The 17031-nt window shown below is 42.5% G+C and overlaps 1 protein-coding gene across 2 annotated transcripts in view; it reads right to left on the reverse strand.

The window, feature by feature from the left end:
* The window catches only part of PARVA (parvin alpha), a 186623-nt gene that overhangs the window by 46834 nt on the left and 122758 nt on the right, over positions 1-17031 (reverse strand). For both annotated transcript variants that reach the window (XM_047776269.1, XM_047776270.1), the window contains exon 5: positions 6747-6887. In XM_047776269.1, the coding sequence (XP_047632225.1) occupies positions 6747-6887 (141 nt within the window). The remainder of the gene's footprint in view (positions 1-6746; positions 6888-17031) is intronic.

Raw genomic sequence — 17031 nt, forward strand, 5'->3', positions numbered from 1 at the left:
AAGAAAACTCTTAACAACCTTTGTATATCTGGGCACTCTCATCCTTGCCATCTCTCCCCACCTCTCCCAGGAGTCTTCTCCCTGACGTCAGGCAGAATCCAGGGCCACTGTGCTACTGTCTGGCTGTAAACGTGCACAATGAGAGCACAGCCAAGGAGCCAAGACTCGGCTGTTTTAACTGGGCACTGCAACCACTGTGCCCAGAGCTGGGAAAACCACTTCAAAGGAGCTGCTGAGTTAGAAAGAGTCCTCCAAACAGGAATTGCAGTGGAAACAGAAATTAGTGCAATTTGGGGGGAGGTGATTTGACAATACATGTTAGGACCTTCAAAGGTACATATCCTTTGGCCCTGAACTACCCCTCCTAGGTATTTATTTATCCTAAAGAAGTAATTATGTGCAGAGAGAACTCATCAGGGTGTATTAATAGTAGTGGAAAAAAAGAGAAAACAATCTTAAAATCCATCATTAGTGAAGTAAATGATGACACATTCATCTATGTCATAAAATATAAATGTGACATATATAAGGATGTTAAATGATCTGTAAAGACATACATAATCTAAACAATACATACAGGTTGATCTCATCTTCATAAAAATATATTTTATATATAAAGTATGTACACCCATCTTATCCATTTATTGCCATACTAACTTCTTACACAAACACACACACATGACTTCAAGGAACACACCACAAGGCTGACAGTGCCTGTGTCCAGATGGGCAGGTTATGGGGCAGGGTGCTCAGTACACAGGCTCTGCAGCCAGACTCTCTGGGTCTCGTTCCTGGCTCCCCCATTCACCACTCATGTAACCCTGGGGAAATAACACTCCTTTGGCGGCAAAGAGTATTGTGCTTAGTGACTGCCAGTCGCTTTTCCAGGTTTTAGGGATTTCACAGTAAAGAAACACAACTCCTTGCCCTCAGGAGGCTGACATTCACTGTTTCCTAGCTTCTCTATGCCTTGATTGTCTCATCTGTAGAAGGGGGACAGGAGAGGTTTTCTTTTTTTTTTTTGCTTTTTTTTTTTGCTTTTTAGGGCTGTGGGTGTGGCATATGGAAGTTCTCAGGCTAAGGGTGGAATTGGAGCTGCAGCCACTGGCCTACGCTATGGCCACAGCGACGTGGGAATCCAAGCTGCCTCTGTGACCTACCCCACAGCTCACAGCAATGCAGAACCTTAGTCCACTGAACGAGGCCCCAGATGGAACCTGTATCCTCCTGGATACTAGTCGGTTCATTTCTGCTGAGCCACAACAGGAACTCCCATGGAGAGCTCTTATCTCAGATGGCTGAGTGAGTATTACAGGGACCAAAATATGTAAAGTATTTAGATTACTACAAGACATATAAGCATCATAAATATGTTAGATATTATTTAAATCTCTTTTCATTTACCTGTACATTCTAAATTTTCAATAATGCAAAGTACTGTTCAGAATTAAAAAAAAAAAAAGGAAGAATTCCTTAAAGCCCGGGATCAAGGACCTTGGTAACTCAGCAGCTATCCCCACCACCTTTATCCTGAGTGGAAAGATGACACAATGTCCTCAGACACAGCCAGGAAAGATAAGGGAGGGGGTCGGAGCTGTGCCCTCCTGTTCCTTATCACAGAAACCACTGCTGCCTGAAGCCCTGTGGCATTGCAGGGAGCGAGCTACGCAGAGTTATTCCCTCTGACCCAACAATTCCTCCCCATTCTGGAAATCTATCTGATGAAAATAATTCAAGTGAAGAAAAAAGAGTCACAACCTAACATTTAACTTGGCGCTATCTGATATTAGCAATAAGCTAGAAAACATCCTAAAAGGATGCCAGCAAAGGGTTTAAGTTAACTATGGGGTATCTACTCCAGGAAAGACAGCAGCTATCAAAAATTCTAACCACAAAGACCACATGCAGATGTAGAGGATGCATATGATGTAATAGTAAGAGAAGATACAGGAGTTCCCTTCGTGGCTCAGTGGTTAACGAATCTGACTAGGAACCATGAGGTTGCCGGTTCGATCCCTGGCCTCGCTCAGTGGGCTAAGGATCTGGCGTTGCCGTGAGCGGTGGTGTAGGTCGAAGATGCAGCTCAGATTCCGCGTTGCTGTGACTGTAGCTCTGATTGGACCCCTAGCCTGGGAACCTCCATGTGCTGCAGGTGCGGCCTTAAAAAAAAAAAGACAAAAAAAAGAGAGAGAGAAGATAACAAAGTGAGTGTGTATATGTCTTCGAGTAAAAATATGAAAAAAATATGCATTGATGGAGGCAGTAATGGCAATAGATGAAAAGCACCAGGTGAGAGGGGCAATACAAGTGAGAATTTTACTCATACACATTTTCCTATAAGAAATGAAAGTGAACATGAACCCAAACAAATCATTCAAAGCCATTGAAGATGATGGTTCTGATGTGGCTTTAAAAAATTCCACTCTTGGGAGTTGCCATCATGGTGTAGTGGAAAAGAATCCAACTAGGAACCATGAGGTTGCAGGTTCAATCCCTGGCCTCACTCAGTGGATTAAGGATCGAGCTTTGCTGTGACCTGTGGTGTAGGCCGGCAGCTGTAGCTCCAACTGGACCCCTAGCCTGGGAACCTCTATATGCCGCAGGTGCGGCCCTGAAAAGCTTTTAAAAAAAAAAAAATCCTCTCTTGGAGTTCTTGCCATGGTGCAGCGGAAAGGAATCCACCATGAGCTGTGGTGTAGGTTGCAGATGCAGCTCAGATCTGGCATGGCTGTGACTGTGGCGTAGGCTGGCAGCTGTACCTCCGATTAGACATCTAGCCTGGGAACCTCCATGTGCCATGAGTGCGGCCCTGAAGAGAAAAAAAAAAAAAAAAATTCCACTCTCGGGAGTTCCTGTTGTGGCTCACTGGTAAGGAACGCGACTAGTATCCATCAGGACATACGTTTGATCCCTGGTCCCACTCAGTGGATTAACGATCTGGCTATATGTGTGCAGTGTAGGTTGCAGATGTGGCTCGGATCCCAAGTTGCTGTGGCTGTGGTGTAGACCAGTGGCTACAGCTCTGATTCTACCCCTAGCCTGGGAACTTTTATATGCCATGGGTGCTGCTCTAAAAAGACAGAAACGAACAAACAAAAAAATCCACTCTTAAGCCAGGCAGAATGGCCTGGGCATGGGAAAGATGGAATGAGGAAAGTTTCAGCTGAAGGATTTATCTTCCAGAAAGGGTTCGGGAAAGGTGGCAATATTGTAGCCCATGTAAATGAGGCTGTGTCCAGATGACAAGGACAGAGGCTGAGAAAGCATGGAGTGTATATGTGGCTGGAGAGGTAGGTGGGGGACTAACCAGATGTTATGGGTTGATCTGTGTCCCCCAGCTCCAAATTCATATGTTGACGTCCTAACCTCCAGTATCCTGAATGGGACTTTGTAAAATCACTGCAGATGGGATTAGTTAAACTGAGGTCACACTGGAGCCGAGTGAGCCCCTAATCCTATATGACAAATTTCCTTATCAAAAGGGAAAATGTGAACATAGAACTATGTACAGAAGGAAGACAATGTGAAGAAACACAGCAGGAAATTAGCCCTCCGTGAGCTGAGGAGAAAGGCCTGGAACAGAACCTTCCCTCACAGCCTCCGAAAGAACCAACCTACCAACACCTTGATCTCAGACTTGTTGCCCCCAGAACTGTGAGCAAATACATTTCTGAGGTTTAAACACAAACAAAACCATTTCATTCTTCCATTTCAGTATGTCCCCAATCAGGTCCCGTGGTCAATGAAAAGGTGTTTTGTTTTGTTTTGGAAAAGTATAGAGAGATGGTCTATAGTCAAAGGAGTGAGAAATAGGATCAAACAAAACTAGGCAGAGGTCAAAAAATAAATAAATAAATAAATAAATAAATAAAAGGGAGTTCCCATCGTGGCTCAGTGGTTAATGAATCCGACTAGGAACCATGAGGGTGCAGGATCGATCCCTGGCCTCACTCAGTGGGTTAAGGCTGCAGCATTGCTGTGAGATGTGGTGTAGGTTGCAGATGCGACTCGGATCTGGCATTGCTGTGGCTGTGGTGTAGCCTGGCGGCTACAGCTCCAATTAGACCTCTAGCCTGGGAAGCTCCATATGCCTCGAGTGTAGCCCTAGAAAAAGACAAAAACAAAGCAGAACAAAAAAAACAACAACAAAAAAATACAAAACACTAGGCAGAGGTCACCATAGAGGCTTTGAATGCTCATCACTATTATGGATTTCCAAAAGGCAGATTCAGTTCCCCATCTAGCTACCAGCTCCCTTTTTCTCCCCAACTGGACTCTGTTAGCACTCCTGGGACACAGGACAGCACCCAGGGCCCAGCACCATGCCTCCCCTCCTCCCGCTGCAGGCATCTACTGTGCTGGGCATCGTGCCCTGTTCCCAGCACTGTGTGCTGTGTGAGGGGCTGTGTGAGGCAGCTCCTTACGCTGTGCAGGCAAAGGCGTAATTAGGCTGAAAGAGGTACTTGACGTCTCAGATGTTAGGAACCTGCTCAAGAGATCACCAGAGGCAGCAGCTACTGGGGCTCTAACTTGGAGAGGAGAAGATATCTTTCCCTCCCTGCCTTTCCCAAATTTGAAAGGTACTGAGAAAAAGAATGTATACATGGATGTGTGACTGGGTCACCTTGTTGTACAGTAGAAAATTGCCTGAACACTGTAAACCAGCTATCATGGAAAAAATAAAAATCATTAAAAAAAAAGAAAGGTATTTTCTTTTTAAGGTTTGTGGGGTGGGGGGTTGTCCACTTTAAGTTGTTTACAATGGCTACAGTAAGATCTAACACTTAACTCCTTAATCCTTAAAGGCCAAAACCACAATCTAAATCATTTTATTAATCGAAATTCATATATGTATATTTTGTTATTAGGGCCATACCTCTGGCATATGGGAAGCCACACATGCGACTTACACCACAGCTCATGGCAACACTGGGTCCTTAACCCACTGAGCGAGGTCAGGGATCAAACCATCATCCTCATGGATACTAGTTGGATTTTTAACCCACCAAAGCCATAACAGGAACTCTAGGGAACTGGGAAAGGTACTTGGGAAGGCTGGGCTATCCCCTGGCTGTGTGGACACTGGGGCAGAGCCTGGCCAGAGTAAATGATCAGCCAGGAAGAGTTTGCCAGGCAGCTACAGCTCTCTGACCTCCAGATGGTGGCTGGTGCCTTTAGCTACTTCCAACAGTATGTCAATGGTTTGGTGGACCTCTGAGATGCGGCCCTCGCGTTGGCAGCTCTGGACGGGAGCAGGAGCCTAGAGGAGCTGATTTTCTTGGCCTTTGAGCTTTTTGCCGAGGAGCAGGCCAAGGGGCTCGGCCTCCTGCTGTACAAGGACGGCTTCAGCACCATCATGCACCTGCTGCTGGGGCTGCCCCGCCCTGCTGCCATGGCTTTGCATGTCGAGTTGTTCCAGGCCAGACCCTGCCAGGGCCTCTCTGTCTGTCAGTTCCAGGACTTCTCCCTCCACCACCTGCTCCACAGGAAGCTCTTCAGCCCCTACCTGCGCCCCTCCCAGACACCAGACGCCTCCTGCTCAGGCAGCACCCCCACTCTGGCCAATGGGACTGTGCAGGCCCCTAAGCAGAAGGGCGAATGAGCAGCTCGACCTCCCCAGCTCACACTGGCCCACAGACTCAGGGCAGCACCAGGGGCCCACCCTGGGCCTCAGGCCCAGCTCTGTTCTGCTTGATTTTTTTTGTTATTGTCATTGGTTTTTTTAAGTTGGTTTTCATTTTTCGTTTTATTTGGTTTTGTTTTGTAAGAAACTATTTTATATATAAATATAGATCTATGTCTATTTAAAAATTTTTTTTTCATCTATTGCAAAAAACAAAACAACTCTGGGTTCCCTGTGGGAAATATGTTGTTGCTACTGGATTCACCCAAATCTGCTGCTTTCATGTTGACTCTGATCTGGACACAATTAAGTCCATATTAGACAGCCAGACCCTTGAGGCAGCAAAAGAATGAATGGTTTATACTTTCTGAGATCCTTGAGCTATACTGGAATTTTAAAATCCTCTTCCAGTGCCTATGCTCTCAGCCATATCTTTTCTCCCTCTGGACAGTAAGGGGGTGAGAAGAAGGGCATGGGTGTCAGAACAGAGCCAAGTCCTTGCTCCCCACTTCTCAGCTGCCCGAACTAGGCATCTCTGCTCCCAAGAGCCTCTTCAAGCTGGAGATCAGAGCTTTCTTGAAAGGTCAGAGCCTCCTTCTCCTTCAATCTCACATGAGGTTTCTACAGAAAGCCTTTTACAGAAAAGGCACAACTAGATGTTAACATTTTGCTATTTTTCCAGCTTTCATTGGATATGGATGATAAGCTTTCTGTCTGTCTTTTTTTTTTTTTTTCTTTTTAGGGTTGCACCTGTGGTATATGGAAGTTCTTGGGCTAGGAGTTGAATTGGAGCCACAGTACACCACAGCAACAGCAACGCCAGATCCGAGCTGCATCTGTGATCTATGCCACAGCTCATGGCAATGCCAGATCCTTAACTCACTGAGTGAGGCCAGGGATTGAAACTGCATCCTCATGGATAGCAGTCAGGTTCCTAACCCGCTGAGCCACAATGGGAATTCCTGATAAGCTTTCTTTCTAAGGAAAGGCATGTTCACTCAGAGATGAATGGGTTTACAGCCACCTGGAGCCTCCAGGCATTCTATGTAGCTTCCTGGGGGAAAGCCCATGGTAGGGACCCCAGGTGTCATGCAACAGTCCCACTTTCCTTTACAAAACTCACAGTCTACATTCCACTTGATGCTCCTGGGAGGAAGTTTCAGGGTTTCGTTGATCTTCTCCAGGACAGTCTGCAGCTTTTGCTTCTGGGCAATCTCTGACTGGGTGACCTCAGCAACGTTCAGCTTCTCACTCTCAAGTTTCTCTGGGGCGACAAAAGAGAAGAGCCATTAACTTCATCACAGACAGCCCTAACTCATGCACTTTCCCAATATATACTAAGCACCTGCAATGTGAGGGGACACTGCTCTCCACCCCCTCATCTGATGGTGGTACTGGTGATGCCAGTGATTGTGCCTTGAGTGTCCAAGACCTCAGGACCAGAGAAGAGGACATTTAATCCAGCTTGTCATATTTGAGCTCTTTTCCCTCATTCTGGGGTTTTCCCTCTTCTTTTCACTTCTGCCTTCTTCTCCAAGGACATTTCTGTGTGTCCCAACTGGAAAGCCTTCCGTGTGTCCCCTGGGCAGTGCTCAAGTCCTTATTCAAGGTGTTTTGAACACTCCTGTAGTACAACATGTGTCCTGCCGAATCCCGTTTATCTGTCTTAAGCACTGCCTTTCCTTTTAAATCCACCCGGGAGATAACTAATTTGATGTGTCCTATTTCGTCAATTCTTTTTTTTTTTTTTTTTTTTTTTGCCTTCTCTAGGGCTGCTTCTGCAGCATGTGGAGATTCCCAGGCTAGGGGTCTAATCGGAGCTGTAGCTGCCGGCCTATGCCAGAGCCACAGAAACTAACGCGGGATCCAAGCCACGTCTGCGACCTACACCAGAGCTCATGGCAACACCGGATCCTGGACCCACTGAACGTGGCCAGGAACTGAACCCACATCATCATGGATAATAGTTGGGTTCTTAACCCACTGAGCCACAATGGGAACTCCTCATTCTATATCTCTAAAGTTCAGGGATTTCACAAGTATGTATCTAAATGTCTTTCTCAAAAATGTTAAACCTTCTAAAGAAATTGCATGTCTTTTCTATTTTCAGGCTATGAATTCTTACCTTGAATCCTCTTCTACTGAAGAGATGACAAGTTATACTGCAACCACCAGTGTTTGGTAGAGGTGCACTGGCCATTGGTAGAGAGGCTGCCCAAAGTTCTCAGTGAAGGAAAACTCTGACGCCTTATTTTGGCTCAGAAGAAAAGACTGCTGGCATATATTAGTGACAATTGTCTTGGGAGTGGAGTGGATATGTGGGAAGGGGAGGAGTGGCAGCATGAGAACCACTTTTTTGATAGCATTGTATTATATATTACCTATGAATTTTCATATTTATAACCTCCCCTGGCACTGGACTACTTAAGAGTGAATAGTGTGTTCTCTGAGTCTGTTGTCTAGGTCAGTAACTTTTTCTTGCACTGTTGTCCACTCTATTCTTGTTTTTTAAAAATTGGATGTTACACATTACCTACTTGAACACTCATTGTTTTTCTGTTTTCACCAATATTTTAAAGTAGTTTATGATACTAAAATTATAATTCATTTTTTCTAAGATTAAAAAAAAAATATTTTCAGCATCTGGCAATTCTTATTTGGGAGAAGAGTTTCCATGGCTTTGCTTTATTTATTTGCATTACTAAAATTTTAGAAAATGTAATTCTTTTTTTTTTCTTTTTTGGCTACATCTGTGGCATATGAGAATTCCTGGACCAAGCACTGAACCTGTATTACAGCAGTGAGCTGAGCCATAGCAGTGACAATGTCAGATCCTTAACCCACTGAGCCACAAGGAAACTCCTAGCAAGTGTAAATTTGCTTTACTTTTTCCACTTTAATTATTATGCTTTGGGTTTATCTTCTTGCTTTTAATTTTTGTTGTTGGATGCTTTATTTTAGGCATTGACATTGGCATTATGTGGATTTGAGTAGAGAGACTATCTCAAAGTAACCTTTATTAATACTTTTAGATATATCCTGTCATGTTCATAATACACAATAAGAAAGAGTTCTCTCTCTCAATGAAAATGAGATTAGTGTGTACATTTTTCTGCTGTTTTTTTCCCCATTAAAACATATGAATATCTTTCTATGTCAATATATATGGATATACCTACTCCCTTTTGCTGTTGCTAGTGCTTTCAGACAATCCTCACCCATTTTATCTACCACCCTCCCATCTTCTGGCAACCACCAACCTGTTCTCTGTATCTATCTATGAGTTCATTTTTGGTTTTGTTTAGATTCAACAAATATATGAGATAAGGTATTTGTCTTTTCCTGACTTATTTCACTTAGCATGATGCCTTCAAAGTTTATCAATGTTGTTGCAAATGGTAAGATATGTTTCTTTTTATGGCTGAATAATATTCCATTGTGTGTGTGTGTATGCGTGTATATATATATACACATATATATCCTTCACATTTTCTTTGCCTATTCATTCACTGATGGACCCTTTGGTTGTTTACAAATCTTAGCTACCGTAAATAATGTTTCAATGAACATGGGAATGCCATGTTCATCTTTTCAAGTTAATGTTTTAATTTGAAATAGATAAAGTAAATTTAGATTGGCTGGGCTTATAAATATACTTGGATTTACACCTACCAACTTTTTTGAAATTTCTACTACTCTGCTTGTCTCTTTTTTTATCCTGCCCTCCATCCTTGTTAGTTTTTGGATTAAGGTTTCTATTCCCTCTCATTTCATTTTCTCTCCATTACTAGCATACAGGTTATACACCTTGTTTTATAATTCTAATGCTTTCCCTTAAAAAAAAATTATCATATGTCTTTAAACTTAACAGAGTATTATGTTAGTTTCTTGATCCACATATTAAATAAATAATACAAGGACCTCAGCACACTGACTCAAAGTACTACAGTTGTATGGGATTCTGATTCCATCTTTATTTCCTATTGCATTTCAGATCTTTCTTTTGTGTTCATTTTCTTCTTTATGGAGTACACCCTTTAAAAATTCCTTTTAGTAAAGGTCTGTTTTTAGTAAAAGCAAACACATTTGCTTAAGCCTTAATTTTTTCCACATTTTAAAGCATAGTCACCCAATCTCCCCCCCGCCCCAATCTGAGTATAAACCTGTAAGTTGACAATATTTTTCTGCATTTTGAAAATTTCATATCAATATCTTTGGGATTTTACTATTCCTGATGAAAGAAAGCTTTTAGTCTATTGTTCCTTTATAGGTAATCTCTTTTTTCTGTTTCTAATCTTTTGTTTTCAGTGTTTTTAGGTTTCATTATTAAGATTTCTTCATGTTTATCCTGTTTGGGATTCCCTGAGATACCTGACTCTGAGAATTCATATCTGTCATCAATTATGGAAAATTCTAACTTATTCTGTCTTTAAATATTGCCTATACGCCAGTCTTTCTTTTCTCCTGCTAGAATTCCAATTAGTCATATGTTCTATTTTCTCTATGTCTTTATTTATTAATAGTTATTTTTTATTTATATATGTATATTTATTTGCTTTTTAGGGCCGCACCTGAGGCATATGAAAGTACCCAGGCTGGGGGTCAAATCGGAGCTACAGCTACTGGCCTACTCCATGGCCAAGCAATGTGGGATCTGAGCTGCATCTGCGATCTACACCATAGCTTATGGCAATGCTGGATCCCTGACCCACCACCGAGAGAGGTCAGGGATCTAACCCACATCCTCATGGATACTAGTCAGATTTGTTTCTGCTGAGCCACAATGGGAACTCCTCTCTCTGTCTTTTAATTCTCAATTTCCAATCCATTGTCTTTCTAATGCTTCATTATGGGTAATTTATTTAATGCCATCTTCCAGCTCACCAATTTCTTCTTCAGCTGTGTCCAATCCATTGAGGTTTCTAATTTCATTAATTCATTTTTTCTTTCATTTCTAAAAGTTCTATTTTGTTCTCTTTCATTTCTGCCTTCTAATTTTGATAGTTACGTGTTCTTTTCTCATCCTTTCAAGAGTCTTTTTAAATTTTTATCTTGACATATTAAATATATTTTATATACAGTAACTGATCAATTGCTACTGTTCATAGCATTTGTGGAATAAATCTTCAGTTTATTGTTTTGGCTGGTGCTTGCTCATGGTGGCATACTTTCATGTGTTTGGTGATTCCTGATTTTGAATTGATCTGCCTTCAAATTTTATCTCTGGGAATTTTTTGCGGCCTGAGTTTAAAGTTCATTCCTTTAAAAGGGCACATGTTTGCTTCTGCCTTGTGGTGCACTAGCAAATTGGAACAACTTTTAACTACATTTTCAGCTTGGAGCTTTTAAAGCCACATAAGTTGTCTGAATCCTAGCCCTAAAATCTATGTCAGTACAGATATTTGATGATAAAGAATTATCAAGTGCACACTTATTTTTTCTGTTCATATCCAAGGCTGAGATAGACGTTTATCCTTATTGCCCCTTTCTGTGGGACAAGATTTTCTAGTTTACTCATTGAAAGTATTACCCTTCAAAGACCCTGGCATTATTCGGGGGTCTCTGATCTCATCCCCTTTCCTTTCAGACTCCACTCAGGCTTCATGTCTTGAGCCTGTGTGAACCATTAAACCTCAGGCTATAAAGGCCATTAGAAATTAACACTAATTTTTACTGGATTTACACCTCATTGTTGTTCTTGGCACCTGAAGGATTTCCTTCCCTTCCATTCCAATACAAAAATACATTTTTTAAGACTTATCCAGATTTTTTAAAGTATGCAAATCAAGAGGATCTGCTTGAATATTTAGTTAGCTATACTGCTGACTCCAAAAATCTATTTCCTGGAGTTCCCATTGTAGTTCACTGGGTTAAGAACCTGACAAAGTATCTGTGAGGATGTGGGTTCAATCCCTGGCCTCACTCAGTAGGTTAAGGATCTGGTGTTGCTGCAAGCTGCAGCACAGGATATGGTTTGGACCCATTATTGATGTGACTATGGCATAGGCCTGCAGCTGCAGCTCTAACTCAGCCTTTAGCCCAAGAACTTCCATATGCTGCAAGTAGAGCCTTAAAAAGAAAAAACAAATACCCAGAAATCTATTTTCTTTTCTTGTTACATTAACTAGTATATCTAAAACACTGATAACAGTGGTGATAGCCACTTGTCCCGAATACCATGGCTTTGATATTTCACCATTTAATGTATTCACTGTTAAGTTTTGTATAAACCGTCTTTATCATATTTAGGTAGTTTCCTTTTATTCCTATTTTACTTGGGATAGTTTTTGAAATGTATGAAGCATTATTTGACATCTACTGATTGATTCAGTTTGGTTATTGCAATTCACATATGTATTCTACCCCTTTTTATAAAGTTGATAATATATAAATATGGAAAAAATTCAAGCTGTGAAAATTAAGTCCCCTCTTCCCACTGTAGTCCCAAGTTCCCTAGTTCCATTCTACAGAGAGTTTATTATGACTTACCATAGATATTCTCTATATGCTCAAGCTTAGATATGTTTCTTAATGCAAACACATAGTAGTGTATATATATATATATTTATACACGCACACACACACAGCTCTGAACCATATTTTCTTTTTCTTTTTTACTCAGTAAGATACTTTAGAGAGATTCTTTATCTGGTTGAAATCCTGCTCCTCCCAGAAGGCCTCATTCAAAAATATCCCTTCTTTCAATGACACCTTTCCAAAGCTCCAACTTGACAGCCTACAATCCTTTCTACTACCAGGTACGGTAGAGAGTGAGTTACCTGAAGGCAGCCCTGTGACATAGTTACTTCTATATCCCTAACCTCAGCAGTAGCCTATAGCAAAGCAAATGGTTGTTGCTTGATGAATATTAATTGGCTAGATTAAGGTCAGTATAAGATGTACTCTTTAGGGTCTACCAGGGGAAAAGAAACACACACACACACACACACACACACACACACACACCCAACACAAAACAAAATATCCTCCTGTAGAACTTTCATGCCCAAAGGATGCTTCTTGGTCTCATGCCTGAAGAAGATATCCTGTTTCAGTCACATACTATTGTGAACACCAGAAGGAAGAGCCTTATGATTTTCATCCCTCAAAACAGGCCTTTTTTGTTCCCAGTTACATGCACATGTTTAGCAATAAGGATCAGGAGAATCAAACACAGCATAAGGCAACTTGCAGAGCTGTCCCAAGTCAGGAAATCTCAATAGGAAACAGTCAGCAGCCCATGGTGAAATGAAATGATGATCTGGTGTAGGCATTTCCCAAGGATCCTTCACCTCCTGCCTCTCTTATTTGGTCATGTCTATCAGCTACGTGTTGAGGATGCAAACAAATATAGTAAGGTGACCAGTTTAATGAGATGCAGGGAAACTTGTCCCAACTCTGGACCACTCTGGAGCTTTGTTACTGGTGTACAGAGCTAAGAGTACATACACCCAAGGGAACTGAGGATTTTGCATCTATCAGTCACCCTGAGATGAGGCTTATCCTGGGATAAAAGAGGAGGAGAATTTTGGGCATGGGGTAGGGAAGAACTTCCATAAATTGTACTTTCTAAGATCATCCCTCATATAAAGTTTCTTGTGTCAGCATCTGCTTTCAGGCAAACCTCAACCCAGATCTGCTGCCAAGGCAAGAGGGAAGATGTAGAAAACAGAGGCGGCAGTGAGCAGCTGGGTGAGGTAGCTTGGAAAGAAGGACCTGGGGGAGACTATGCCCAAAGAATTTCCCACACATGCCTGGGGACTCTGAGAAGGGCAAGAAGACCAGATACTCAAGCTGAGGAAGTAGCATCTGGCCACAGAGAGGAGACCCAGGTATGATGACGCCCTCTCAGAGCTCATGATCAGAGAATACCCAGCCAGAGGGCCCTCCTGTCATCTCAGGGTTGCTCCTCTACTCAGAATTTCACCATAATAATAACACACACACCCTTCTGGTCCAGAGATCCCTGCCTCACTATCCCTGCTCATCTCTGGACTGTGCCTTTTTTACCTTTTCCTAAGTGCCAGTATTTCATGTTCAGCGTACTAATCCAGAATTCAACCCCCCGCTACTCTCCATGCGCAACCCCAGAACAATTTGAAGCTGAATTTCTGGAAATGATCATGCCTGATTCACTGTACCTATGTATAGATGTTTGTTTGTGCAACAGTTAAAAAACACTTTAGTAATATGCCCAGATACTGGTTTCTAAACACTACTCTCTAATCAAAGAAATTGGGGCTCCTTGGAAAAGGAGTTGATTCCAGGGCTAGAGTCAAAGTGAAATATAAGATGAGCCTGGAGCATTTTATGATACTAGAAAGTAAGGAAGTGCTAAGAAAAAAATACGAGGCAGCACGTCCAGGAAGTACCCAGGAGCCAACTTGAAAGAGCTCCTAGTGGTCAAAGCTGCATATATATGAGCAAAACCATGAATAATAATAGTATTGATTATAACTTAAAGTGTAAAATACACATCCTTGTATCCATACTGATATAAATATGTACTGAATAAAAAAGTAAGTGGAGGACAAGGGACAACTTTTCCTTACAGAAGACTTCCAACTAATACATGTGGAAGGGGTAAGAAAATAGAAAAATAGGAAACCACTGCAGCAGAAACATTCCACCAATAACAATTCATGGGAGGAGTAGAAGGAGAAAAAAGATATTTGCAGTCTTACATATGCAAACAAATTAATTATAAAGAGAAAGAAGAAAGGCTGGGGGGAAAATGTAATTGTAATGTATACATGTAAGGATAACCTGACCCCCTTGCTGTACAGTGGGAAAATTAAAAAAAAAAAAAAAGAGAGAAAAATAGTAACTTTTCAGTGAAGAGATCTGGCAGACACCACCTTAACCAGGTGCTAAGGTTAGTATCACCAGTGATAAGACGTGTTAACACGGTGTCTGCCCTGATATGAGGACGCATCCCTTACGTGGTATCCTTCCCCCAAACCTTTGTATAACCTTAACCCAATCATGAGAAAGCATCAAGAGACCCACATTGGAGGCCATTCTGCAAAATAACCAGTCTTCCTCAAAAGCACCAAAGTCATGAGAGATAGGAATGAATGTCCCAGATGGGAGAAGACCCAGGAGATGTGACAACCGACTGTAAGGGGGGGAATCCTGCATTACCTCCTAGAACTGAAAATGGTAGACGTAAAACCTGGTGAAATCCCAATAAATTCTGTGATTCAGGTATGCACTGTCCTGAAGTTAGTTCTTTAGTTTTTTTTTTTTTTTTTATTCTTTTCCATTATGGTTATCACAGGATACTGACTATCGTTCCTGTGTTATACAGTAGACCCTTGTTGTTTATCCACCCTGATTTCTTAGTCTTGATGCTTATCCTATGGCTGGTATGATGTTAACACTGGAGGAAGCTGAGTGGGGGGAAGATGGGAACTCTCTGCAACTCTACTAGAAGTCTAAAATTCATTCAAAATTTTAGAAAGTCTTAAAAAACCCAACGCTGACAAATTGGCTATGGGTTTGCTTAGGTGTTAAGACAAATAGTGAAATATCAAGATGATCTGGGGGAACTTCAGAGCGTTGTTCCCAAGGCAGGAAACAGCAAAACACAGAGAGAAGGATTTTGGAGCCAGAGAAGCTAAGACAGATGATGACGTTCTGAGCTAAGGAGGCAGCGGTGGGGCTGGAACAGTGTATGAAAGCCACCCCTGACCTAGCACACAGTGAGCCAGGTGCTTTTCCAAGGGCTGCACAGGTACTGGCTGATTATGAAATGGGGTAGGTTTCACACACACACACACACACACACACACACACACACACACAAATACATAGGCATCCAGTTGTCAGAATTATGGCTAACAGTGAGGGAAGAAGAAGGAGGAACCCAGGATGACCTCTAGGTTTCTAATCTGTGGTCGTAACGACACTCGTCAAGGTGGAAGAGAGCATGGGTTTGGTGGGGAGGAAGGGGCAGGCTGGATACCAGGTGCCCATGTGACATCCCAGGTGGGCAGGTTGGGAAGACAGATGAAAGATTACTTACAGCTTCAAAAAGAAAGCCATCCCAGGGAGATTGGAGAGTGATGATCATATGGTGATGGTCCAAACTCTAGGAGTGGATGAAATCACCCAGGAAGAGGGTATAAAAGAAAAAGAGAAAAGCAGAGTTCCTGTTGTGGCTCAGGAGGTTAGGAACCCGACTAGTATCCATGAGGATGTGGGTCCAATCCCTGGCTTTGCTCAGTGGGTTAAGAATCCGGTGTTGCCCTGAGCTGTGGTGTAGGTCGTAGATGTGGTTCGGATCCCATGTTGCTGTGGCTGTGGTGTAGGCCAGCACCTATAGCTCCGATTCAACCCCTAGCCTGGGAACCACCATATGCTGTAGGTGTAGCCCTAAAAAGCAAAATAAAATAAAATAAAAAGAAAAAAGAAAGAAAGAAAGAAAAAGAGAGAGGGGCCAAGAATGGAAGACAGAGGAACCCTAAACATTCTGAAGAGGACTAAGAAGTGGGTGTCAGAGGTAGACGAGAACCAGGGGAGCATGAGGTCACAGAAACCACTGGTCTGGGGACTGGGGACAGATGTGCAGTGGTGTCAAAAGCCACAGCATAAGAGGAGGTCTTAACTGACCCTGGTGACCTGGGAAGGAAGAGTTGATGGAAAGATGGTGGCCCTGTGCCCGCATCTCAGAAGGGAATGATTAGAGGGAGTGCCAAACATTCTTTTGAGAAACTTGGTTGAGAAAGAAGAAAGAAAAATAGCCTGGGGGGAACTCAAGGTCAGAGGGGTGACCCAAAACTCTATCTCCAGACTGATTCCTGCCAGGAGCTCCTGGCCCATATTTTTAACTGCAAACTAGTTCTCTCTGCTGGGTATCCTGCTGATAGCTTCTGAATGTGTCTGTCTAGCCTTAGACCCACAATGAATTGACAAAAGGCATTGGCACCATTGTGAATCACCTTTTCGACATGAAGGCTGAGCTCTGAAAAGGGTCTAATCCGACTGTACTTGATGCCTGACTTAGGGCCACACAGATGTGATGTGGGACAGTTTTATAACCATCCCCCGAGGCAGGATTGCTTCATGACCACGTTCCATTGCTTCACAGCCATGTTCCACCCTGGCTTTGAAAGCCCAGCTAGAGCACTTTGAGACAGTCTCCGATCCTGACTAGAAATGTGCTGGCAGAGTTGAATGCTCGTCACTGGGAGGCTTGTGGCTTTTCCACACCTGCCGGTGCCATAGCCATGTCATTTCCTTTCCACATTCATTTGCATGTACAAGCCTTTAAATATTAACACTCATTAATATGGATGTTTGGGCACCAAATCAGTGTAGCTCCCTAGAAATGACTACGCTTTATATTATTCATCCATTCATTCCACATACATTGATTAAGTGCTGGGCAGCAACGTGTTAGTCCC

The sequence above is a fragment of the Phacochoerus africanus genome, chromosome 4 (genome assembly GCF_016906955.1).
Source record: "Phacochoerus africanus isolate WHEZ1 chromosome 4, ROS_Pafr_v1, whole genome shotgun sequence".
Taxonomy (NCBI): Eukaryota; Metazoa; Chordata; class Mammalia; order Artiodactyla; family Suidae; genus Phacochoerus; species Phacochoerus africanus.